The sequence below is a fragment of the Symphodus melops genome (assembly GCF_947650265.1).
Source record: "Symphodus melops genome assembly, chromosome: 7".
NCBI classification, from domain to species: Eukaryota; Metazoa; Chordata; class Actinopteri; order Labriformes; family Labridae; genus Symphodus; species Symphodus melops.
Genome location: NC_136697.1, coordinates 12,402,634 through 12,427,437, shown reverse-complemented (window position 1 = coordinate 12,427,437; position 24,804 = coordinate 12,402,634). Strand labels below are relative to the sequence as shown.

The 24,804-nt window shown below is 39.2% G+C and overlaps 1 protein-coding gene across 1 annotated transcript; it reads left to right on the top strand.

Annotated features, from left to right (window-relative positions):
* The first annotated feature begins 67 nt into the window (after positions 1 to 67).
* LOC306826348 (polyamine-transporting ATPase 13A3-like) lies at positions 68 to 20,411 on the top strand. Its single transcript, XM_079347598.1, has 32 exons — positions 68 to 488; positions 2,810 to 2,879; positions 3,180 to 3,353; positions 3,657 to 3,830; positions 4,388 to 4,458; positions 4,596 to 4,679; positions 4,783 to 4,852; positions 4,954 to 5,088; positions 5,734 to 5,806; positions 5,916 to 6,047; positions 6,916 to 7,083; positions 7,221 to 7,378; positions 7,957 to 8,145; positions 9,035 to 9,096; positions 9,451 to 9,601; positions 9,839 to 9,961; positions 10,595 to 10,745; positions 11,140 to 11,260; positions 12,033 to 12,157; positions 12,334 to 12,494; positions 13,345 to 13,482; positions 13,624 to 13,703; positions 13,785 to 13,827; positions 14,488 to 14,597; positions 14,781 to 14,877; positions 15,532 to 15,604; positions 15,733 to 15,910; positions 16,452 to 16,627; positions 17,018 to 17,106; positions 17,882 to 17,962; positions 18,191 to 18,286; positions 18,847 to 20,411. The coding sequence occupies exons 2-32, from the start codon at positions 2,829 to 2,831 to the stop codon at positions 19,027 to 19,029; spliced, it is 3,717 nt and encodes a 1,238-aa protein (XP_079203724.1). The 5' UTR covers positions 68 to 488; positions 2,810 to 2,828; the 3' UTR covers positions 19,030 to 20,411.
* Positions 20,412 to 24,804: the final 4,393 nt, after the last annotated feature.

The following is a 24,804-nucleotide window of genomic DNA, read 5'->3' as shown; positions in this document are numbered from 1 at the left end:
AACACATCTTCACTCAAACCCAGAAGGTTACCCCAGGACCTGCAGAAAGCTCAGCCAAACCACAGTTTACGTGTCTCCCACTGATCTAAAATAACACCAGTGTCCCTGCTAAATCGGCATCACTCTGCAACCAGTATGCTGCTAAAGTTTGTCCAATCTGTCGCAGCTTTTTGTTCAATGCAGTCTGCTGCCTGCTGCAGGTTAGAGGCTTTACGCTCCACGTCGCTGCAGTTCTCTCGACTTTCTACAACTTTAAGCTCAAACTGTCCTTTAATGACCTCACATCCTGTTTTCCCACTTCCTTCTGAATGGACCGGTTTGGGACGGTCAATCCGCGGCGCAGCGTGGATCTCTGTTGTTAAGGCGCGTGTCTCCAAACGCATGTCTCACCGCTGCTGCACGAGACGTCTGAGGAAAGTTTGAATGCGCGATAGTTTACTCGTCTTATGCCAAGTGTGATGCTTTGAGACGGAAGAGAAGACGCATCGGTAAGACATTCCGCAGGACTTTGAGTTTGCACGGTTTTTATGTTTGCACTTCATTAAAAGCTCAACAGCAACTTGTGAAACTTTCAGGAGATGTCTCGTTGCCCTGTCGGATGAGGTTAACGGAGTGTTAGTGGTTAATGTATGCTTCAGTAAGACCCGGTGTTGCGGGTTTAGAAGTGTATGTCTTTCGTTTAGATCAAACGTGTATGGCTTTAAGTGTTGTACAAACAATTCAATAACACCCATTTATAACAAGAGCAGGATGTCCAAAGTCTATAAGAGCTGTGCGACTTCTTGGACTTTGTTTTAATTGTTTTACAGCTTTCAATTGTGTTGCGTCAGCAGAGATTTGGCTACACTCACTTGTCTCATAAATATTTACAAATCCAACTTCAGCCTTTGAAGTGGACTTATCCCGAACTTTTGATGCGTCCTTAAATAAAGCGTCCATCTCCTTGGCTTACAGCTGTGAGTTCCGCACATGTGGATATGTTTGCACATCTGGAATCTGAAGTTTCACCCACGCTTATTTTATGCAAAAACAGTGATCCTGCTCGAAAGGACAGTTGAATCTCTGCCACAGATAAATGTAGGATTGGGCTGAAAGTTGAACTTTTATTTGGCTTTCTCCAAGACTTAAATATAAAAGTGGAGAAGACAGCTTTGGGTATCTCTGTTTTTATTTTTGGGTCTATGTCCTGCTGGAAAGCAAATTTGTTTCCACGTCCCAAACAGGCTTTCTTTTTTATTTTGCCCCAATTATGAACAGTGAAGCGTCCCAGCAAGTGATGCTGCCACTATGGTGCTTCTTCGTGCAGACTTTATTGGGTGGTCGAACTGGGTCAATGACTTCTGCAGGGGGTGGCCGAAAGAGTTAAATGTGTGCATCAACACACACACTCTCAGGAATGATAAGTGAAGCTAGAAACATGCTATTCTACTTTCAATACCTCCATTAAAGTATTAAATAAATATTAAATTACACTGTATTTTAAAAAAAAAGTAAAAGTAGATTATAACACTGCTCTGGCATCAGACAAGGAAAATAGCAAGTTGTATTTCAGGATTTTGGTGTGGTCAGTCTGACTTCTCTTGTTTCCATTCCTGCATTATAGTGAGCATTATGCTCATTGATAAGTTAGTATTACTTTATATTTATCTGGTATGGTAAATAAATGGTTACGCTTTTGTCTTATCAGGCCAGAAACTCCTTACTCACTTAGATTAGTTAAAATGACGCCTTGAGTGATTAGCATTAATAATCTGTCTTAAATGTATTTCCAATCTATTTTTCCATTCAACAGTTATAAAGGATTTGAATTAATTAAGATTTCTCTTCTGTGGATGAAGTGATAGAAAATAGGCAATGTGAAAAATCTCTCTAATCGTGCTGTATCTTTGGGTTTGTATCAGTTTTTAAACTTTTAAAAACTTCATTTTGAAAGGTGAGTCATACATTAATTAAGATTCAACTTTTATTGGTACAAAACATAAAAGCTAGTCCACACTCCACCCTATCTTTACTTTACTATATTGCACTTATACCTTCATATCACTTGCCTCATGTCAATAAGGATGTTAACACAGTTGCCAGCTAGTTAGTTTGTTTCAGAGCTTTGATTCATTCAGGAGCTTTAAACACCTTCAGTGAGAACATAGTGAAGTCATATTTCTAAAGAAATATTTCAAATTGGCTTTTATTAAAGAGCGATAATAGAAAAGGAAACCATCTGCAATCAGGACAAAATATATGAGTACACCAGTTCTTAAATCTCCATCTTAGCTAATGTTCCAGGAAAACTCAAACACCGAGACTGATGAGGGGGATTCTTTTGGAGCTGTTTTTTTCTCTATGATAACAAAGAGTTTAAACGCAGTGCCTTTTAATGTCGCTGCCATGAGACAGGTTAGTTTGTGGTTTAGTCAGGTTGTTACTTGCACGAGAGATCTTTCTTTCTCTCTTTGAGACAGCTCATGAGTCAGTGTGAGGAAGGATTTTCCTTGTTTCTATGTATAAAATAAAGTCAAGCTTTCAGCCCAATCCTATACATTTATCTCTAAACAAACACATGCCACTTCTCCCGTTCGTCTCTAATGAGAGATATTAACTAACTGACCTCCGCTTCACCTCAAGTGTTTTTTGTGTGTGCCTCACACGTCATTCAAATGATTCTCTTTATGTCCTTGACTGATTACAGTTGTAACATCTTTGCTGACCAACTGTTGAGAAAGCTTCAGCCGAGTTGGAAATAATAGTTAACAGAGAGATTTCTAATTTTTTAACTTAAGTAAATAAATGTACACTGGATCTGTCTTTGTAGTTGTTGCACCCCTGACAGGATGAAGACGAGAGAGACAAAGATTTTAAACCAGGGCCTTGAGGATGAGATGGTAAATATAATCTTATATGCATTATTTCTTCATTTGTCTTTTCAGTTGAATAAAGCTCCATGGATTAAAAATTTGAATCCAATAGAAGTGTATGTTGTATGATTTTATAATCAAACATGTTTTGCTTCACTTGTGGGAGCAGTTAGTCATTTATCTTTTAATGCAGTCTGCTGTTCAAAATAGAAAAATCCACGCAGAGAGAACTTAGGACTTAGCAAGGGCTACCAGTAAGTTTAACAGAACTGAACCCACAACTGCTCCCACCTCGACGTGCGTTAACCTGAGTGTGTCCACGTGTAGGAGGTGTGGGGGTACCAGCCCTGTCTCTGGAAGATGGTCCTTGTGGGTGTGGGTGCTGTGTGCTCGGGGGGTCTCCTGCTGTTGCTGCTCTACTGGCTGCCTGAGTGGGGGGTCAAGGCAACGTGCACATACACCTCGCTGAGGGACGCACACACACTGCTGCTCAGAACCACGGTATGAAAGCAAAAGTTGTTTTTTGTAGTAAGAAATGTGTGTGTGTTGTCATGCTAAATGAGAGGAGATAATACAGCAGACAATCAGGGAAACACATTAGATCGTCTTGATGCAGTTAAATCTTTTTTCTTATTTCTCATTATTTTCTTATTTTTCCCTTTATTGTTACTACTGCTGATCATGACTCATTCCATCAAGTGTCACCTTTCCTTGGACAAATTTACTGTGATGTGCTTCAAATGATGCATTTCAGGGTTGTCTCAATGTTAAGGAAAAATATCGTTCTTTATGTTGCATTTCTAGGATGAGTTCAGACAGTGGTTTAGAGTCAGAGTTCATGTGATGGTGGCGCCCGGGAGGAAACCATTCGACAATCTGGATCTGCTGTCCACATCTCTGCTGCCAAATGGAGACAACATCATCAATTCTGTGCACGAGGAGCATCATGACAAATTCTCTCATACACAGACTGCTCAGGTAGTTTTGTTAAAAACATTTTCTAATCATTTATTGACCTGAAATTAAGTATAGAGTCTGGATCAGTGATTCACTATATTCACATGGCAGCCATTTTCAAGAGATAAGGTCATACTGCAGGTTTCATGCATTAATTTAAATGTGCAAAATCAAGCAAATAGTCCTCCTTTCACTCGGCCACTAACTAGCTAGCACATCCAGCTAACATTAGCTAGGACTAACCCTAATCCTTATCCAATCATATTGTACAAGACCATCAAGCAGTTATGCTAGCTAAGACGAAGCTGGATGCTAACCTTAGCTCAAACTTTAGGTTTAGAAACTCATAAAATGGCCTGCTGTCCCAGATGTTCAGGATCCATTTGATTGAAGCTGCTTCCCAACAGATAAAAGGACAGTTTGTTATTACCTCTGTTTGTTTTTAGATTTAAAAATAGCTGGAATAGAGCTGTACAACATTAAAAATTACATTTACCCATCCCACCCAAAGTGTGATGAGAAAAACACTTTGTTTGTAAAATCTGATATCTGACCCTGTCCACCTTTCTCTTTCTTAGACCCACTACTTCACTCACCACAGCACTAAATACTTCTGGAGCGATGTGATACAGAACTTTGAAGTGTTTCAGTAAGAGTCCCGTTATAATCCAACACTTTTTTCTGAATTTTTACTTTGAGCTTCTTTTATTAAAGAATACGTCATACAAATGTGTATCTGCTGATCTGCACAGCGACAGTAGAAATGAAGTAATATGACTTTTCTAGAGGCTTGGAGGATTTGAAGGTGAGCTGTGCACACATCCACTCTGACCACAGCTCTGGACTCTATAAAACGCTGCAGGAATACAGGTAGAGACACACGCACACACGCAAACACATATTCCAGCTCTAGTTACTCCTCTTAAGTGTGGAGAAAGTTTTGCTTCACATTACTTAAAATTCTTTCCATCAGGATGTTGTTCTTTGGGGAGAATGAGATTGCTGTGAGAGTGCCCTCTCTGTTTAAGCTGCTCATAAAAGAGGTGAGTTTAGAGTTCTTGCCATGACTGCATGTCAGACATATTTTATTTTAACATACCAAATATAATATAGTTAATACTTTCTTCTTCCTCCCCTTCATCAGGTCTTGAATCCTTTCTACATCTTCCAGCTCTTCAGTGTCATTCTGTGGAGTTTTGAGGACTACTACTATTATGCTACTGCCATAGTTTTTATGTCTGCCATCTCAATAGCTACCTCACTGTACACTATTAAAAAGGTGAGTCATCAGATCCTCTGAGATTTATACGACGTGATGATTTACTTTTCGAAGATAGAACCAGAGATAGATCTTTAATTTTCAAGTACTTTTCCAAGATTCTCTATCTCTCTTTACAAGGAAGTCCTGGATAAGACAGCAGCAATAAAAGTTTCACACAAAGAACAAACAGCAGACAATAACAAGCCTTTTTTGGGGGGGGGGGGGGACTAAAGTGGGTAATGAAGTGAGTCATACTCTTTCATTCTGCCATGTCCTACCTGTGTAAAATGTTTTTTTTGCTGTTACCTCAATCAATCAATAAAGAATATCAATCAAGTCTGGACATTGGAAATGAATTTCAAGTTTTAGTCTATCAGCTGTACCCCAGACCTGAGAAGTTCTGTAGCACAAAACAAGCCCACACTAGTTATTATAAATAACATATCATAAATTATTGTAAAACCAGAAGAATAAATCGGAAAAGATTTTCAGCAGTCAGGCTTAAAAACTTCTGTTTGAAGCAACAAGTGTTTTTACATCTTAAAAATCTAGAAGTTTCATGTTTTAGTATTACTTTGCTTCTTCTCTGAGTCTCTCCGAGTTAATGAGTATGTTTTTTACAGCAGTGTTTTCTCCCTCTTTGATACACTGTCTTTTTTTCAGCAATATGTGATGCTGCATGACATGGTGGCATCACACAGTGTGGTCCGTGTTTCTGTGTGCAGAGGAAATAAAGGCATGAGTATTCTGTAATACATGACATTATACATCTCTAATAGTATTCTCATTATTTCCTGCAGAGTGTGTTTATGATATCTCTTCTCTTAATGTTGTCTCTCATGTAGATATTGAACAGGCCTTGTCAACAGAGCTTGTGCCAGGTGATGTCATCATCATTCCAGCCAATGGGATGATTATGCCCTGCGACGCTGTGCTCATCCATGGAACCTGCATTGTAAACGAGAGCATGCTGACAGGTATGAAAACCACATACTCATGTTTTTATACTTTATGTTTTTGTTATCTGTTAACGTATAACAAATGAGGACTAGGACATTACAGTTTTATAACTGAATAATAATCAGAATACAATAAATGTAATACTGCTGTTCTTCTTGAACATAAATCTTTTACACACAGGTCAAATCCAATTAGTAAATAAAGTTGATCTTTATACTACTAGTGCTGCTGGAGAGTTTGACCTCTTCAGGCCTTTTACTCTTCATGCACCTTTGTAGTTGCCACTTTGGTGTCTTTTACACATAAAAATACTATTGCATCGTTTACTGACTAACTTTTTTTTACTTTTGCATTTCACTGCATCTCTCTTTTTTTTGTTTTTGTTTAGCCAATTGATTTTATTTTTCATGGAGTTTTTCGGTTGTAAACATAGTTGTTTAACTTGAGTTAATATTTGTTTTCACTGTTTACATACAAAAAACACATTTTCACACGTAGCAGATTTTTTTTTTTTATCCTGACACACAAAGCATGACCAGACAAACGTGATGAATCCTTACATTGGAATGGATGGATGGATTTTGTTGTTGAAATGGTAATATTAACTTGTGCTCATTTCACATTTTATTACTCGTTTTACTACCTGGGTCAGTTTGTGTGAAATTATCTGTGTTTTTAGTGTATTTTTTCAAGTCCTATGTATTTGCTTTACAACATAATGTTTCCAATGTTGTGATTGGTCTAAAATAAACTCAAGATACAAGATGAGCAGTTAACTGAATTTCAGAGCAATTTGGAGCTTTGACAATTCTCTTCTTACTCTACTAACAACATTTCAACTTTCTGCTTTGTTAAAAGTATGGTGCTTGTTTCCTCTTTGAATAGGCGAGAGTGTGCCGGTTACTAAGACAAGTCTGCCCAGTGTAGGTGAAGAGGCATCTGTTAGCTACAATATAGAGGAGCACAAGAGACACACCCTGTTCTGTGGTACCCGAGTTATCCAGACCCGCTTCTACGCAGGTGAACTTGTGAAGGCTGTCGTGGTGAGGACAGGTGAGACTGAGACTGGGTGAGAACAACACGGCTAAGATTTAGTTCTACAGACAAATCATGCTGAGAGCTGTACACACTCACAAGCATAATAATCCAAATGGGTAAAGAAAAATGAAAAGACTTAAATGTTTTCACAGGCTTCAGTACACAGAAAGGTCAGCTGGTGCGCTCCATCCTCTACCCTAAACCCACAGACTTTAAACTCTACCGTGATGCATACCTGTTTCTGCTGTGTCTGGTGGGAGTGGCAGGGATCGGCTTTATCTACACCATCATTCTCAGTATCATGAACAAGGTATTTCGCTGGTGTAGATTGGTATGTTTCATTTCCATCTGTATTTCATCATGTCTATAAACCCCTCTATTTCAAACCCGCTCAGAACAGGCTGTTTCTGTGTTTGTAGCTTAAAATGTAAATGAGCTGTGTTCGACCACACATCGCTTTCTTGCACCATGCCCGTTTATTTACAGTGAGAAGGCAGACTCAGAGGGCAGAAATAAACACCTAGCTGTGGGCCTGTCACCCTCCTGGGGGAGGAGTTACTGCCCTTTTTTATGTCACAAAGGGAAAATCTCCAAACTGCCTGTTTGAGTGCACATTTGCTGAAAAATGGATCAGGCAAAAGATGGAAAGGGAGAACTTTTCTCTTTATTGGTTTTTTTAGACAGGCGAGGGACACATTAATGTGAGAAAAACAATGTGTATTTTATGTATAAAAATTTTATGTATAATATGTGACCTTTAAAGCACTTTGTTGAAAGAAGTTTTTCATACTGAGGATGAATCAGTTCTATTATTCTGTTGGAAACTGTCTCTAAATCACAATGACTACTACTCATGTGTTTGCATGATGTCACTTGTTGATGGACCAGGTTCCAGCTAAAACCATCATCATTGAATCTCTGGACATCATCACCATCACCGTGCCTCCCGCCTTACCAGCAGCCATGACAGCTGGCATTGTGTATGCTCAGCGGCGCCTGAAGCACGTTGGCATCTTTTGCATCAGTCCTCAGAGGATCAACATGTGCGGACAACTCAACTTAGTCTGTTTCGACAAGGTACTCTGATCCCCAGCTTTTCTTTCTTTCTTTTTTTTTTTGATTAATTATTAATTTTGTACTTTACACACAAATGCAAAGACATTTTATTTATTTCTGAAATCACATTTCATTTGATCGTGACTCATGTCTTACATGATTTAGACTCCATAGTTCTTTCTCAAAATTCACAAAAACATGTTTTTTTTATTTTCTCAAAACCCTCTTCTTCCGCTCAGAGTGGTTTTTGATATAAGTAATGACTTTCATGATTTTAATGATCATGAAAACCACAAATGACTCTTGATGTTCGGATGTGGTGCTGTTTTTGGACACTGGTGACATTGGTAAAAACATCAAGCCACATGCTTGAAAAATTCAAAATATTAATGGATTTGTTAATAAAAAAAAACCCCGAACCCGAGCATTTCAATTGCACAAGACTATAACAAATTATCAATGTTTAAAAATGTTCATTGGATAGTTTTTTTTTTCAGTCAGCTGTGGCTCCTTTAAGCAGCCTGCTTCTTTTTTCACTTAAACAAAGTTATAAACTGACTGAAATAAATACATTTTGAAGCTAATAATTAGTCTCAGCATCTAACTGGTCCTTTTTTCTGCAGTGCATATTAGACCGTGCATTTCTGTGAATGAAAACATTTGTTTGACCTAAATGTTTCTGACAAGACCTCTGAAGAAGTCTGCGTCTTTTTAAAAAAAAACAACTTTTCTAAACTTTAAAGATGTGTGCACGTTGTTACACGATCAAGCTAAGACTTGGACTTAAAAGAGTCCCACTCAGGTCATTAAATGATTTTATCATTTACAAAAATAGGGCTTTATGTGTATAATGTAATGTATGTGTAAGATGGTATTAATGTATATTGTTACCCATCTATGTTTCCTTCAGACAGGTACTCTGACTGAGGATGGTTTGGACCTGTGGGGCATTCAGAGAGCTGAAGGGGACAGGTAAGAGAGCCCGTTTAATACAGTCTCTGTTTCTTGAGAATAAATGAACAAAAACTGAAAACACTAAACCCAGATTGATTAGAGGGTGCATCACAGCCGTGTTGCAAAGCACATTTGAAACATTGTTTTTTAGTAATATAATAATAGTATGATTTGCATACCATTGTAACACACCAAGGGTCAGAATCAGGATATAAAACTGCTTTGGTGTTACCATTACTCATGGGAGGTTATCATTCTTATCTGTCTTTGGAAAGTGCGCAATATCAGTATGTAAGGCTTCATACTTAATTCATCATGAGCCTTGATATTATACTTATTCTGTGATTTAATGAGATCCTCTCTTTGTTCCAGCTTCACCCCTCCAGAATCTGACGCAGCCAAAGAAAGTCTCGTTACTTCTAAGTTTGTGGCCTGTATGGCCTCCTGTCACTCACTGACCAACATCGAGGGTGAGCTCTCTGGAGACCCTCTGGACCTCAAGATGTTCAACGCTACTGGCTGGGTAAGCAAGGATTTCTACGTTTTACAGCCAACGTGCTCAGTCCCTGGTACCTCAACAAACAGACATAAAAGTCCGTTCATAAATAAGGGGTAGTCTCTTTGGCAGGACTTCTTGGCTGAGACAGTAAAAGTCTGGTGCCATGGATACTCCAGCATGAACATGAGGAGGCTTGGACTTACCTTCTTGTCACATCAGGATTTTTTTTTGTCTGTTTACATGTCAGTGTTTTCTGTTCAGATCCTAGAAGAGCCCACTGAGGAGGAGACTGCTCTCCACAATCCTATTATGCCAACAGTTGTGCGACCTCCGAAGCACATCATCACTGAAGCCAATCAGAACAACTCACTGACCCAGAACATGGTACATTGACTCTCATTTGACCAGTAATAATTGAGTCATCTCTATTTATGGACATTATTGAAAAAAAAAGCCTGCCTTGAATATCACACAAAATGTTATAATGTCCTGAAATCCTTCTGTTTTTGTCTAGGAGCTGCCTGGATTATCGGTGAGTTTGACTATTTTAATTAAAGTTGATCATAATAAAGGAAGTACTTTGATAGTGTAGTTGATTATATTTTTCTAAAAAAATCCTTTTTTAAAGCTTTTTAGGTGATTATACCCCCTGCTCTAACCTTTCTAGTTATTTACAGCCTCAATGCCAAGCTAGATTTTGGGATGCTAGCCGTATCCTTATATTTCTAATCTTACAATCAGCAACTCTAAAGCTCAATTATTAGCGTTTTATATCTTGTTTGTTCATTTTGTTCAAAGACTTGAGTGTAAAAATAACAAGTTGATGCTGGTTGGTAGGTTCTGTTTAGTTAACAGAGCCATAGCTGTGTGTCCTTGTTGACAGTATGTAAGCTAAGCTACGCTAACCATCTGATGAATACTGCTTCATATTTATCAAAATGGGAAGATTTAATAAGTTAAGAAATAAGTTATTTTTGAAACTGAACATGTATACATCTCGCATGTTTTGCTCCTCAGCCCTGTGAGATCGGTATTGTGCGTCAGTTCCCCTTCTGCTCGGCCCTGCAGAGGATGAGCGTGGTGGTGCGGAGGCTGGGGGAGAAACACATGGATGCTTATTTGAAGGGAGCACCAGAGGTTGTGGCCATCCTCTGTAAACAGCACACGGGTCAGATATGTTCCTACTTTCTACATTATTGATTTTGGTCTCAATATGCTTTTCTTTAATATCTGGGAGGATACAAAGAGTAACTGACAACTGAATGACTCCCTCCTAAGCTTTTTTTTTTTTTTTGATTTGATTTGTTTTTGGCTTTTTATGCCTGTATTATAGAGGGAGGACAGTGGATAGAGTCGGAAATCAGGGAGAGAGAGTGGGGAGAGACATGCGGGAAATGGGCCACAGGCCGGACGCGAACCCAGGCCGCCCGCGCGTGAGGACTGAGCCTCAATACATGGGGTCGCGCGCACTGCCGCTGCGCCACCGGCGACCCCCTAAGCTTTTTAAAGTATTGCACTCATCCAAAAAAAGTCCTCACTGACACTTTCCTGTTTGTGTTCAGTCCCACAGAGTTTCACAGAGACTCTCGAGACCTACACAAGGCAGGGCTTCAGGGTCATCGCTCTGGCACATCGACAGTTGGAGTCCAAACTCTCCTGGCACAAAGTCCAGAGCCTCAGCAGGTTGTGCTCCCTCTACAGATAACACTGTTCACAATACACACAGAGACATCCTGCAGCTGTGACACTCTGTTAAGACTCGTCAGTTTCAGATTTGTCAAATATTACTCCTATTATGATGACTATGACCCATTTCTACTGATTGCTGAACAAAAGCAGATCAGATGACATAATATCCAAATATTTACAGCAGAGCTAAAAGGATTCAGTGACATGCAGGAATCTGTTCACTAAGTAAGGCAATGAACCAACAGCACCCCATACCTTTCATTAAGCAACAACAACTGCCATGCCTAAAATATATAAGAATATATGTAAAGATAGAATAAAATAAATATGTATGCATATATGCACATCTACTCATATTGAACAAATACACATACACAAGTACAGTAATAGAAATATCCAGCACACACACACACACACACACACACACACACACACACACACACACACACAGACATATTGCACTATTTGTTCAATAGTGAGTAGGTGTTTACTGGGAAATGAAAACGGGACAGGGTGAGTCAAAGTATTTACCACTGCACGTCCTGTTATCTGTTACTTCATGTGCCATTTTCAGTTCTGTTGTCTCTGTCTTGTCATATTGTACACTTTTGCGTCCTTCAGCCTCTTTCCTCAGTTGTTATCCTGTAATTTATTCCTCATTTTTAACCTGATTTCTTTCTGTGGGTTTACATCTTTCCAGTAAAGAAATGTTGTTTTTACACCATCATTGTATGTATGATTGTATTGTATGATTTGTTTGGTTCAGGGACCTGATAGAAACCAACATGGACTTCCTTGGCTTGATCATCATGCAGAACAAAATAAAAGTTCAGACTGCCGGAGTTTTACAGGAACTACGAAAAGCTAACATCCGCACTCTGATGGTCACAGGTAAAATATCAGTCCACCGTCTTTGTTTATATATGTGTATGTGTATGTATATACAGTATATATATATATATATATGTATGTGTGTGTGTGTGTGTGTGTGTGTGTGTGTGTGTGTGTGTGTGTGTGTGTGTGTGTTTTTTGTTCAATATATATATTTTTCTTCTACTTTCTTGTAGGTGACAACATGTTGACAGCGATATCTGTGGCTCGGGATTGTGGAATGGTTCGCACACACGAGAAAGTAATCATAGCCGACGCTGTTCCTCCGAAAGAGTCTCAACCCGCCAGCATCACCTGGCATTACACTGAAAACCATCAAACCATCAAAGACCACCAGGTGAGAGAGAAGGAACCTCTGAGTAATGAAGCAACGAGTGAATTAAAAAAAACTGTGCTTATTATGGAGAATATACAAACACATTATATGCTAAACAGGTTTACTGTTTATATGAGTCTGAGAGTAGAAGGCTACAAATGTGCAAATTAAAAACATAAAATAAGTCCAAACCAACTCCACATATGAAAGAGTTTAGGAATTCTAAAAAAAAGTGGTGGAGACTGGGTGCAGGTAGCCTAGTGGTTGGTGCACACACTCCATGTAGAGCTGCAGGCGGACGGCCCGGGCTCAAATCCAACCTGTGGCTCCTTTCCCCACATGTCGTTCCCCACTCTCTCTCTTGTCCCAGATTGAAAGAAGACAAGTGTAATTCCCACATAGCTATTTCGAGTACCAATCACCTTTGTATCTAATGAAACAGTTTTGACAGCAGGGAATTTTATATATGTATATATATATATATATATATATTTATACACACATACATATACATATATACACATATATATGTGTGTATATATATATATATATATATATATACTTTATGTGTATGAACGAGTCAGTGCAAAACAAAACAATTCTGAGATAACTCTTGACATTTGATGGAATACTGGGCAAGGGATGAGAGATGTTACTCCCCCTCTTGTTCTGGGAAAATATCATTGTGAAAAAAATAGTTCCTCTTTACGGCATAATAACAAGTGTAGTGTTTCAGTCAGGTTAGAGCAGATGAACCTGTTTACAAAGAGACGAAAAGGCTTCAGATAAAGTCTTCTTTACAACATAGAAGGTGGTGTTGTGTTATGCAGTTTTCCTGATGAAAACTGACTGGCTCATGTGGTATCCTCAGACTGTAGAGATGAACCTGGAGGAACAGGAGGAGGGACATGACAAACTGGTCACTCAGCTGGAACAGAACTATCACTTTGCAGTGAGCGGAAGAGCCTTTGCTGTCATCATGGAGCACTTCCCCCAGCTCGTCCAGAAGGTACAACAGATTTTTGACGCATAGACACACCTACTATTTATCTAGTGTTATGTGTTCTGCCGTGTAGATATGTAGATGTAATTTAGGTTGCCATTTTGATGTTTCTGTATTTCTCTCTCTCTCCACATGGGGGCACTGCAGCTTGTGCTGAGAGCCACTGTGTTTGCTCGCATGGCTCCAGACCAGAAGACTCAGCTGGTGGAAGTCCTGCAGAGCATCGAGTCAGTCTCAGGTTTCTTTTTCAGTTTTCAGGTTTAATCCATTTTCAGCTACAACTTTATCCCTCTTTGTTTTCCTCCCAGCTACACTGTTGGTATGTGCGGTGACGGCGCCAATGACTGTGGAGTAAGTTTGGATTATATATTTACTAAATGTTTGTGTTGTACTTTGAGGTAACTTCTGTTTCTCACTCTTTTGGGTACATTTCATTATTCCCAATGTTATTTCAGCGAAATTACAAAAACTTAAAAAATGTTGCTGACTATACAGAGAAGATTTGTTTTTATGTGGGAGGACTGAAACATAAATTCATCCTATTTCAAACCAGACTTCAGTGAACTTCTTAAACCAGCTCTCATGTTGATGAGTGCATGCACTGATGAAGAGTTGATACTCAAAAATGTACAAAAAAAATCATGTTTAAAAAATATATATATATACGGTATATATAAAATATACAAAATATATATTTTGAGCGTTTGAATCCTTAGATAAAAGTGACAAATTACTAAATAAAGCTAGATAGCTTTATGTGTTGACATTTATGTAGCACTTGTAGGTTACAAATTGTACATTTCCCCTACATACGTTTGATAATAATAAATAAAATTAAGCTATTCTAAGCAGTATCTTGGATGTTAATAATTATTCCCCAAAGTAACATGAGTCAGAAATGTAAAATATTTGACCATGACATTTTCAGCCAAGTAACATTAAACACATTAAAGTGCTCTTGTCTCTATGTGGCTTATACTTGTGTACTGATGAGTAATCTCTGTGTGTCAGGCTTTAAAGAGAGCTCACAGTGGGATCTCTCTCTCTGAGCTTGAAGCTTCTGTAGCTTCACCCTTCACCTCCTCCACCGCCAACATCTCCTGTGTCCCGAACCTCATCAGGTGCTCTCTCACTCCTCGTGGTGTTTTGTTACATTGGCGTCGTACTCTACACAGTCTCAGTTTAGGATTTTGATGTTACCTGTGTGAAGTGGGTCTTTGACAGAAACTGTGTAAGCTAGTAAGCATGAAGTATGAACAGTTTTTTTAATCACTGATTCTCTCTAACTCTCCTGCTTTTCAAAGGGAGGGTCGAGCTGCCCTCATCACATCCTTCTGTGTGTTTAAGTTCATGGCTCTCTACAGCATCATTCAATATGTCAGCGTGACACTGCTGTACTCGGTAAACACAACACTGTTTCTCATCCTGACACTTTGAACACATAGTGAAAAAAGAATGATGGATTAATTGACTTACTTTTAAGTAAAACTGTTTAACATTTTAAACAAAGCAAAGGTATGTAAGACCTTTTAAACTCCACAATAAACAATTTGGTTCATCTACGGAGCCCCTGAGGTCCCAAAAAGATACATGATTTTTTTTTTTACTTTTTAGGACTGCAGGGGCTCTTTATCAATCTGGTTTTCTTCTTAGTTCACAATAATCATCATTGATCTGATCCATCTTGCTTTCATCTTGATCATTGTATAGAATGTAAAAAGCATAATTTCAGACACATTATTCCAGATGCAGCATTTAGTTAGACTTACTGTTTAGTGCCATCGGTGTTCAAGCACTGGTTTGGCTGACAGACAGTCTGACACAGACGTGAGGAGCAAGCAGAAGAGGGCTTTAAATATGTGTGTGTGTGTGTGTGCTGTGTGTGTGTGTGTCTGTGTGTGTGTGTGTGTGTGTGTGTGTGTGAGTGAGATTCAGTGTCCGTGAAACAAAGGCATAGACCACAAAGTGACTCTGTTTTGTTCTTTCACACGACGTCCTATCAATTTGACAGTTAAACCAATTTCTCTGCATCTTGTGGTGTTTCTGATATTTCAGATCCTCAGCAATTTGGGAGATTTTCAGTTCCTGTTCATTGACATTGCCATCATCCTCATCATTGCCTTCACTAGTGAGTAAAGCACAATGATATGTACAATTGATGCTGTAAATCTGCTTCTATGGGGTGAGTTAAATTCAGATATTAAAAAAAGAGATGTTTTGGAGAGCTACTTATTTAATGTTTCTGTTTTTTTTCAGTGAGTCTGAATCCAGCCTGGAAGGAGCTGGTGTGCCAGCGCCCGCCGTCCAGTCTGATCTCTGGCCCGCTGCTTTTCTCTGTCCTAACTCAGATCCTCACCTCGCTAGTCTTCCAGATCCTGGTTTTTCTCCTAGTACGGCAGCAGGTCTGGTACGAGACATGGACGCCTCAGTCAGAGTGAGTAATGTCTGAGAAAATCACAAATAGTCATAAATACAATTATTGAAATATTCAAATGATTTAATGAAGTTGCTCAGGCAGATTTTCTGACTTTGTTATGTTTTGAGTCCCTTTAAAATAATAAATCAGCTTTTGAAAGTGGAAACAAACCAAAAGTTAAAAATGAATTCATGTTTTTTTCTCTAAATTTTGTTTAAAGTTTGCAGCCAGTTCAGTTCTCTCTATTTTAGCAATAATACCACAAATTATCTTTCAGTCAAAGTCCAGTTATATTACTTAGATTTACATATTATAGAGGCCAGTCAGAAGTGCAAAAGAAACCATAAAATACTCTTTGGAAAAGAACAAAATATTTGTATAGCTTTGGTTATTATCCAGGGTCCTACGATAGAAATGCTGAACTTTCAAGTGTTTATTATTAACTGTACTTCTGAAAATCAAAGTGCACAAACTTGATTTATTGGCATCAATATCAACACATTATGGCCCGAGTAGAAATTTATATGATGTTTGTTGTTCTGTCTCCTGTCTCCTGCAGTGCCTGTAATGTTTCCAGCTTCAGCCTGAATCTCAATGTAACAAACCCACATGATCACAAAAACATCAGAAACTACGAGAACACCTCCCTCTTCTACATCTCCTCCTTTCAGTATATTTCTGTGGCCATCATCTTCTCCAAGGGGAAGCCCTTCAGACAGCCCAGCTACAAGAACTGTAAGAGTTACAGTGAGCTGTTAAAGCGCTCGCTGAGCGTCAGAGGGATGTGTTTAGAGAGAGGGCATTGTTTGCATGGAAATAGTTAGACATTGCAATGCAATGTTTTAATTATAAACTACAGTGAAAAGGTTTCAAAATATTTTTTTATCACTTACACACTTTCTTGTTGACTTTAAACTTGAAGTTGTTATTTTAAATAGAAATCCCATTATTTAAAGGCATCCATTATTTTTTCTGCATCATCACTTTAGGATGTGTATAACAGATAAATGTGTACAATTCGAGTCTCATTGCTCTACCTTACCTTCTCATATGTGTGATGTGCTTGTAAATTAAGAATCTGCATTTCATGTGATCTCCTGTGTTTCATTGTTTCTGTCTCACAAGGGCCTTTCATGCTGTCCTGTATTGGCCTGTATACTTTTCTCCTCCTCATCATACTGTATCCCGTCCCTGCCATAGACAAATTCCTGGAGGTAAACTCTGTTCTCATTTTTCAGCTTTTGCTCTTTAAGTCCTCGGTCAAGTTTTCAAGAGTAATCTTGTAAGACTTCAGCTACTGAACTGGACTAAATCCTGAAAATGTGTTGTTTACACATAAGGATTTCAACATGAGATTTGATTCCAGTTTGTGTTGTGATCACACCTTAAGTATATATTAATCCAAAAGTATGGCTATCCCTGATACCATGAGAACAGGGGTTTTAGACACAAAATGGGAAGAAAGAACACTTAAAACTAGAACATGTATTTACTGTAGCACATATTTTATACAACTATTTAAGGTTCATAGGACAACAGGTCACCTATAAAGACTATGAGGAAGCTAAAGTAAAATAGAAATATTTTGCCTCTGTAAAATGATCACAAATGTGCTATTTCCAGCTTAATATTATTATTTGTTAAAAAAAAAAGTTATTCGTAATATTTCTAGAGGCTCACGTTGTCATGCTGTGTATAGTTTACTAGAAATCCAGCACTCAATATAAGTTTCTATCTTAGAAATGTTGCCCCACCCCCCCAAAAAAGTAAGATGGATTAGCTGTTTATTTGATGTCCGATTCTCAGGAATTCATTGTGATCCAGATTCAGCCTTTGAAGAAATGGACCCTTGAAAATAAGAATTGGTGAAGTTTCTTAATTTTGAATGAACAGTTTTGAAATTACTGTGGGTTTGACATTGAATGTAGTGAACTGAAATGTGTGATTGATTTTGTGTTGCATTGACTTTCTTTCCAACTGCCTCATCAGATCGTGTGTGTCCCTCATGACTGGCGGGTTACTCTGGTCATCATTGTGGTTGTGAATGCAGCCGTGTCTTTTATGCTGGAGGTACGCTTTAGAAGCATTGCACCTTACAACCCCTCTGTGAATGATCTCCTTTTTTCAAATCAGACATAAATGATTTGATTGAAAGTTGATTTTAGCTCTTCCATAAAACAAATGCAATCAAAGAGTGCTTTATTGAGTTTCCATTTGGCTTATTTATTTCTGCGTTTCATTGCCTGTAACCCAATCATCATGATCAGCTGATTCTTAAATTGCTGAAATCTCCCGTAGATGTTGATCCTTGACATCATCTTGTGGAGGCTTGTTTTCAGAGAGAATCAGGGGGTAAATCGCCCCTCACAGCCCCCCTCTGCTGACACACCTCAGGTCTGAACGCTTCACTTTTTTGTTCTTACTCTATAAATCAAGTTGTACACATCCTTTACCCTTTCTTTTCTTTTCTTTTTTTTTTTTTTTAGCTTCATTGCTTCCTATTTCCCATTATATGTTACCTGTATTTTTTACCATTTAAATGAATCAACAGAGACTTAAAGTTATAGATGTGAATTATGTTATTGTTATATGATTGACTTTCTCATCTTATACATCTTTAACAACCAATTGTGTCTTGTGTAAGACAGCCATTAAATGACTGGGAGGTTAATTTTGTACTTAAAAAAATCCTATTCAGTGCAAAAAATATTTCAATCTTAATGCAATAAGTATTACAAAAAATGCATAGTCTCAGATTCAAACGTTGTCATGTTGACTTTAGACAGAAACTAATGAATTGATCGAAGCAAATACAACAGAAAAATAACTCAAAACAAAAGATGTTTCTGTCTCAAAACTACAGAAATTCAATTACTAAATTACTTACTTTCCGTAAAAACACCTTATTTCTGATTTAGTAGCTTTTTAATGTTGGAACTTTTGTTTCTTTGTAGGAGGCCAATGACAAGTGGGGCTCGTCCTTCCTCTCCTGGTTGTTCTGCAGGAGAAATAAGCCCCCCAATGTGCGCTACATGCACGTGACCCTGGAGCTGCAGGATGACACCAACTGGCCCCCCAGACCCTCAACAGTCACCTACGCCAATGATACGCAATCACAGAGCTCTGACCCCCTCTGACAACAACAAGTGAACTACTACACAGGCTCAATCTAAACCTGAACCTAAAGTCTGATAGAGCTGCAGTTGACCTCTGACGTGTAATGTTCAGATCTTGGTTAAAACACTGTGAGTCTGCGGGTAAGACCCGCACACTCCCAGTAGTTTATTTCATTATGTTTTATCTCATCTAAATTGACAAACACACTGGTTTTAAACCTTTATATTTGGTCACATGGGTGAAGCTCGTATTTGTCGGGAGTTTAATGATATATTTGATACTCCTCTCTAGCCTGAGTACAATATATGAAGATAGTGGTCGCTGCAGGTTAGATTAGCTCAGCACAAAGCCTGAACCCAAAAAAGAGGTAAGCTAACTGTTCAGCTCATTTATTTTCTTCCATACTTGAAAAAAGTATAAACACTTTTTACATTGTGTGTGGTGGAGTCTCCGCTAGTTTTTGCTTGTTGTCAGACTCTGTGCTAAGCTAAGCTGAGCTAGCTGCCCACTGTGGCTACAGCTTTATGATACGAATATAAGTGGTATCAATCTTCTCATAAAATTGCAGCAAGAAAATGAATGAACATTTAAATCACTGTATTCCTAACCACCTAAATTGTTAACACTGTACAACACAGAACAACCCTTAATAATCCTTAAACAGACACATCACCGAGTTACCTTCAACCGCACTGGATGATTTTTTTCTACTCTTCACTGTGAATTCACTTCACTAACAATAGCTGCTTACATGTCAGAGTTTTAATAGTATGTGGTGGTATGGTACAGAGAAACATGAGAGACTTTGGTCTTTTTTGCTGTTTTGTTTGTTTAAACACAACGTAATGTACGTGTAAGATGGAAAACATTCCACTGCTGCATTTCTGTCGTAGAGTTACTGTACTACAGTCGAATTTCTTCCCATGGAAGAGAGAAAAATGAAATTTCTGTGTCCCTTATTTTAGAAACTTTTATAGCCAGTGCTACCGTGAAAGTGTAAGTGAGAAAGAGAGTGTTTTAAAAGAGAAGAATCAAAATAAGTCATTTTCTTGGCCCCTAGGAATGCATTGTGAAACCTTTTGTTTCTTAAAGCGTGTTTTTGTGTGAAATGTTTGAAAGGAAAAGTAAACGTGTCTTCTAACATCACTTAAATAATGTTTGATAATGGTTAATTCTTCAATGAAAGCCAATCAATTAATCACAAGAATCATTGAGACACATGCTGCTGTGACAATTTTTATAACATTTGATTTTAATGTTTGATTTTTATGAAGTGTAACTTTTTTCAGCTACTGTATTCTTATTTTCTTGTTAATGTTAAACGTGAAATAAATGTAAGAAAATTCAAAACATTATTACTTAATTTTCCCCTTTAAAAAATAAATGAAAAAGCATTTTTTAAGTGTTTTTGTAAATTGTGGTTATTTTCTTAATTCTACAATGTGATAGCAGTTTTCAGTCTGTCTACAATTCTGTCTACTCCCGTGTTTGCTCTGCAGAACTCCCATCACATTTCCCAATAAATCTGTATATGAAGCAACTCTTGCGTGCTTCGTGGGGGGCTGACCTTGGTCACACTTTTTCAGCTAAGACTTACTGATCAATTATGGGCTTTCCCAGCCTCCTCGCTGCCTGGCATATGGGCGCTTAAAGGCTGCGAGAGTGGAGGAGAAAGAGGGGTATCATTTCATGTGGAGATCAGGGCCTATAGGCAGTGAATGGGTGGATTTAGGAGGGACTATGAATAAGGGAAGGGGGTCCACGCTTGTACCAAAAAGAAAAGAATCTCCAACAGATCAGGGAAGAGCCGTTTTGGGAATATTCATGATGAGGATGAGGAGCCATCATGAATTCATGTGTGTCTCCCTGACTTGCACGGATCATCTTTTCAGTAAACACCGATGTGTGCTGAGCCGGGTTATCCTACTTTTTGGTGTTTGTTTGCCATGTAGTTTGGCGGATAGTGTTGCCTCTCCACAAAGCAATATGGGTTTTTGTGTACTCTTGCTGTATTCCTTTTGTGTGGTTAGAGTAACAGATGGGGAGTGGTGGAAAAGACATAAAGAAGCTAAAACACACAGCCTTTCTTCCTCACAGCTAGCTACTCGCTCCAAAAGATTTTCTCAAGCTTGAGCTCAGACGTGTGCGATTTTGAACATTTTGGACTTCATCTCCTTTCTCATTGACACATATGTTTTATTGTCTGAGTCAAGACTTGGGCCTGTGCACACAGTCTTTATTTACATTGTCTGGACGGAGAAAACAGAGACACCAGCCACTGGGATAAATTGCAGACAAACAGCAACTGAAACGTACTTTTCTCAACCAAAAGTTGTACTTTCTGGAGAGTTTTCGATGTCTCAATTAACACCTGTCACTTGTTGGTTGTAGGATGCTCATTTTGCCTTCCTCTTGATTAATAGTCAGGACACAAGGCCAAACTGATGCTCTCTTTCGGTCAGCCTCGTTTATCAGATGACAAAGGCACCCATGTATGCTAAAAGGTCTGTGACCCACCAGACGGTCACAAAGATCCTTTCCTCCCTCCTGTCCTCTAAGCATAGGACTCCTTCCCCTGGCCTTCACAGCATCCACGTCCCCCTTCCTTTATCAGTCCTCGCAGGCCTGAAAGGGCTCTGTGGTTGGTCAATAAATTCAGTGATTCAGGGGGTGGACAGTTGCAGCCGTGTTAACGTTTGTTTGCAGCCTTGTCGGAGGGACGGGCCCCGCCCCGTCGCTCTTTGTCCTCAGTGGTCCCTCAACAGGTTAGAAGTCAATGGAGGGCCTTGTGTGGAGGTGGCGGGGGCATGGATGGAGCCGCCTCTCACATGGCGTTCACACAGTGGGAGGACCGGCCCAGGATCACTGTGACACTTGTTAGTGTGGGGGCCTCCACACAACATCGGCAGGTTTCCTCTATTCCTGTCCTCTCGAGAATATTCAGTGCTTTAAACAAACTGATGGTTGAGGCTGTAGGGTTTGCGTTGCTGTAAGATGATCTGCACTGAGAGGCCTGCAGTGACCACATAGAAAAGAAGTGCACAAGTGTATCTTACAAATCTCAGTTTACAGATCAGACTTACAATGAAACGAGGTCAGGCCTTTACTTAGAGCACATTCTGTGGTGCGGGTGAACTATTTTAATTTATACTACAGAAGGATGAGTGGGAAATTTACTTTAACCTGCTTCTATACATTTAAGTCCGTAAATGACTAAAAGGTTTAAATGTTCTTGAATTTCTCTCGTGTATTACTGGAGTCAGTAGGTGGAAATTGGTTCGAGTGGCTGCACATGATCCTTTGGGACAACGACAGGCAAGCAAGTTAGGTTGTGAAAAAGGGGCTTTTTTGTCTCCTTGCATGGTCATATTGCTGTGGAAGTGTCTGCTCACATCACAGAAAGGAACCTCACAGTATTTGAGCCTGAAATAAAGTAGCTCAAGTTGAAGTCTCAGTATGAAATCTTGTGATAAAGATAATCTACAAGTCAGAATTTAAGGCAAATGCCATTGTAGAACTCCATTTTACATATGTTATTTATTATTTATGTTTCTCATTTCTGTAGAACAGTGATAATAGGTCATGTGGGTTATTGGCTATGGTTATTGGTTATGGTTAAGTGTTTACAGTTCACGGATGAACTAATAGTTCCTCTGTAAACATACATGTGACACATCATCTGAGCAACACTACTGAACTGTCTGGATATATCTTCTTTTAATATCACCATCACGGTTAATTTTGTCTGCTTCGTTTGTTTTGTTTTGCATCTGTGTTAGGACGAGGACCATTCCACACAGCTATGTAAGAAACTTAAAGTTGATTTGAACATTGCGACATTAGATACAGTCATGGCTGCATATTTAGAGGATTTCTAAAATGAAGACAATCCATTGAGTTAGAAGGTCATTGTTGTATTTTTTTTAAGGAAATACTAAGGACATACTTTAGAGAGGGCCAACAAGGAGAACAAGCTGCTGCAAAGCTCGAGGGCTTTGTAATGCTGTTTCCTGAGTGTGCTGGGAGTCTATGACCACTGGAGAAAAAATATTCTGTCACAGGAAGGAATGTATGTTGATGAGTTGATGATGAACACCCCAGACCTTACTCAGTAACGTTGTTGCTGTACTCTCTCTACAACTTCAAACTTTATTCCCGCTTAAAAATGACAGGCGTCCTTTCTGTGATGTTTCCAGGCACTGAGACTGATGATCCGTTCCTTTCTGTAGTAAAAAAGCACTTTTAGTTGACATATCTAAAAGTCCATACCTTGGATTGCCCCAAAACATTGGCAGCACATGGCAGCCATTAAAGCCTTGTCATGGCTGATGACTGACACAAGGCGCTGAAGCAATACCAAAATTTGTTATACCTATTTGCTATTTGCACACCTTAACATAAAAATTGATAAAAATGATATTCATCTTTAACGCACTGAAGGTGTGAGAGAGTTGGATAGCAGAGTTTGAGAATCTACAAGAAGAAGAAGCAAATGAGCAAATGCTCTTGACTGCATAGTCAGATGATTTATAAAACATAAAAACAGGCCCAGGTAAAAAAAAAAAAAAAACTTTAGAAATCCCTTTTAGAGGACAAGTGGTTCATGATATCACACTGTTTTTGATACAGCTGGTTTTTAGGCCCCAACCCAGCAAAAGTATGGGAACAACCAAACTAGGAGAAAAGAGACACAGAGAGCCATAGATCGAACAACACACAAACAGAAGAGGGCTTTAGGAAAGCACAGAAAAAGACGCACAGAGACTGAAGAGGGACTTAGGGCTGTGACTGAAGCCTAACTGTCATGAGAAGATGAGAGTTGCCATGGCCACCCAGGAGCCACCCAGCAAGCATGCAAGCGAGGGGAGGCTCCAAAGGGGGGGTCCCGTGCCCAGGCCTGGGCTGGTGGATCACATGCACTAACCAGGGATTATGTGCATAAGAGATGAGCACTAAGCCGGCAGGTGAAGAAGGGAGGCCCTGGGACAAGGAGGGAGTCAAGCCATTCCTCTGGACAGCTCCCCCCTGTAAGAAGCGGGGACTTTTTTTCCCAAGTGAGGCTGATCTCCAGCGTGTGAAGGAGACTCAGCCAGAGGTCCTCAAGTGCTGAAAGGGCATCCCCCGGGCTGCTTTCACTGCATAAGTGGCCAAAACGCTGGTCTTGTGAGTCATCTTGAGCGGCAAGAATGGACCATCTTCAGTTTCATAAATCCCAATGCAAACACACTCATGGATATGGACTAAGCATGGATAAGGATAAGCACCACATAGTGGGGCATCAGTGGGGAACTTGTTGAAGCTTCTTGGCTTGTTGCTGAATTAAAAGAACCAATTCTACGATCTATCAGCCACTAAAAACTGAAATACATGGCATTTATGCACATGCTAACTTAACAGCTTATCTATGGAGCTGAGCCTCATTTTAAGGCCAGGATCAACAGGTTCACAGGTTGTTTGTCTGCAGGGAATCAATGCTCATAATATCCATGGCCTTACAGGAATGTGTTTGAACCTTGATGGCACAAAGAAATCACATTCCCATGGTGCACAGGAAGAAAACACACAGTTAACCAAACCTCCCCCCGAACACCTTCAAGACGATAGTATCCCTGAACATATTAACATGTAAATACACTTAGATACTTTGACAATGCACTGAAATGCATATAATCTACATGCTAACTAGTCCTTTAAAGAGTTTCCACTGCTGAATGTGCTTTGGAAACACTTTCATGTCTGGGTTTTAAAAATTAAACATGAGGCCTCTCTCAGAATCTCCAAAAGCGTTTTCAATT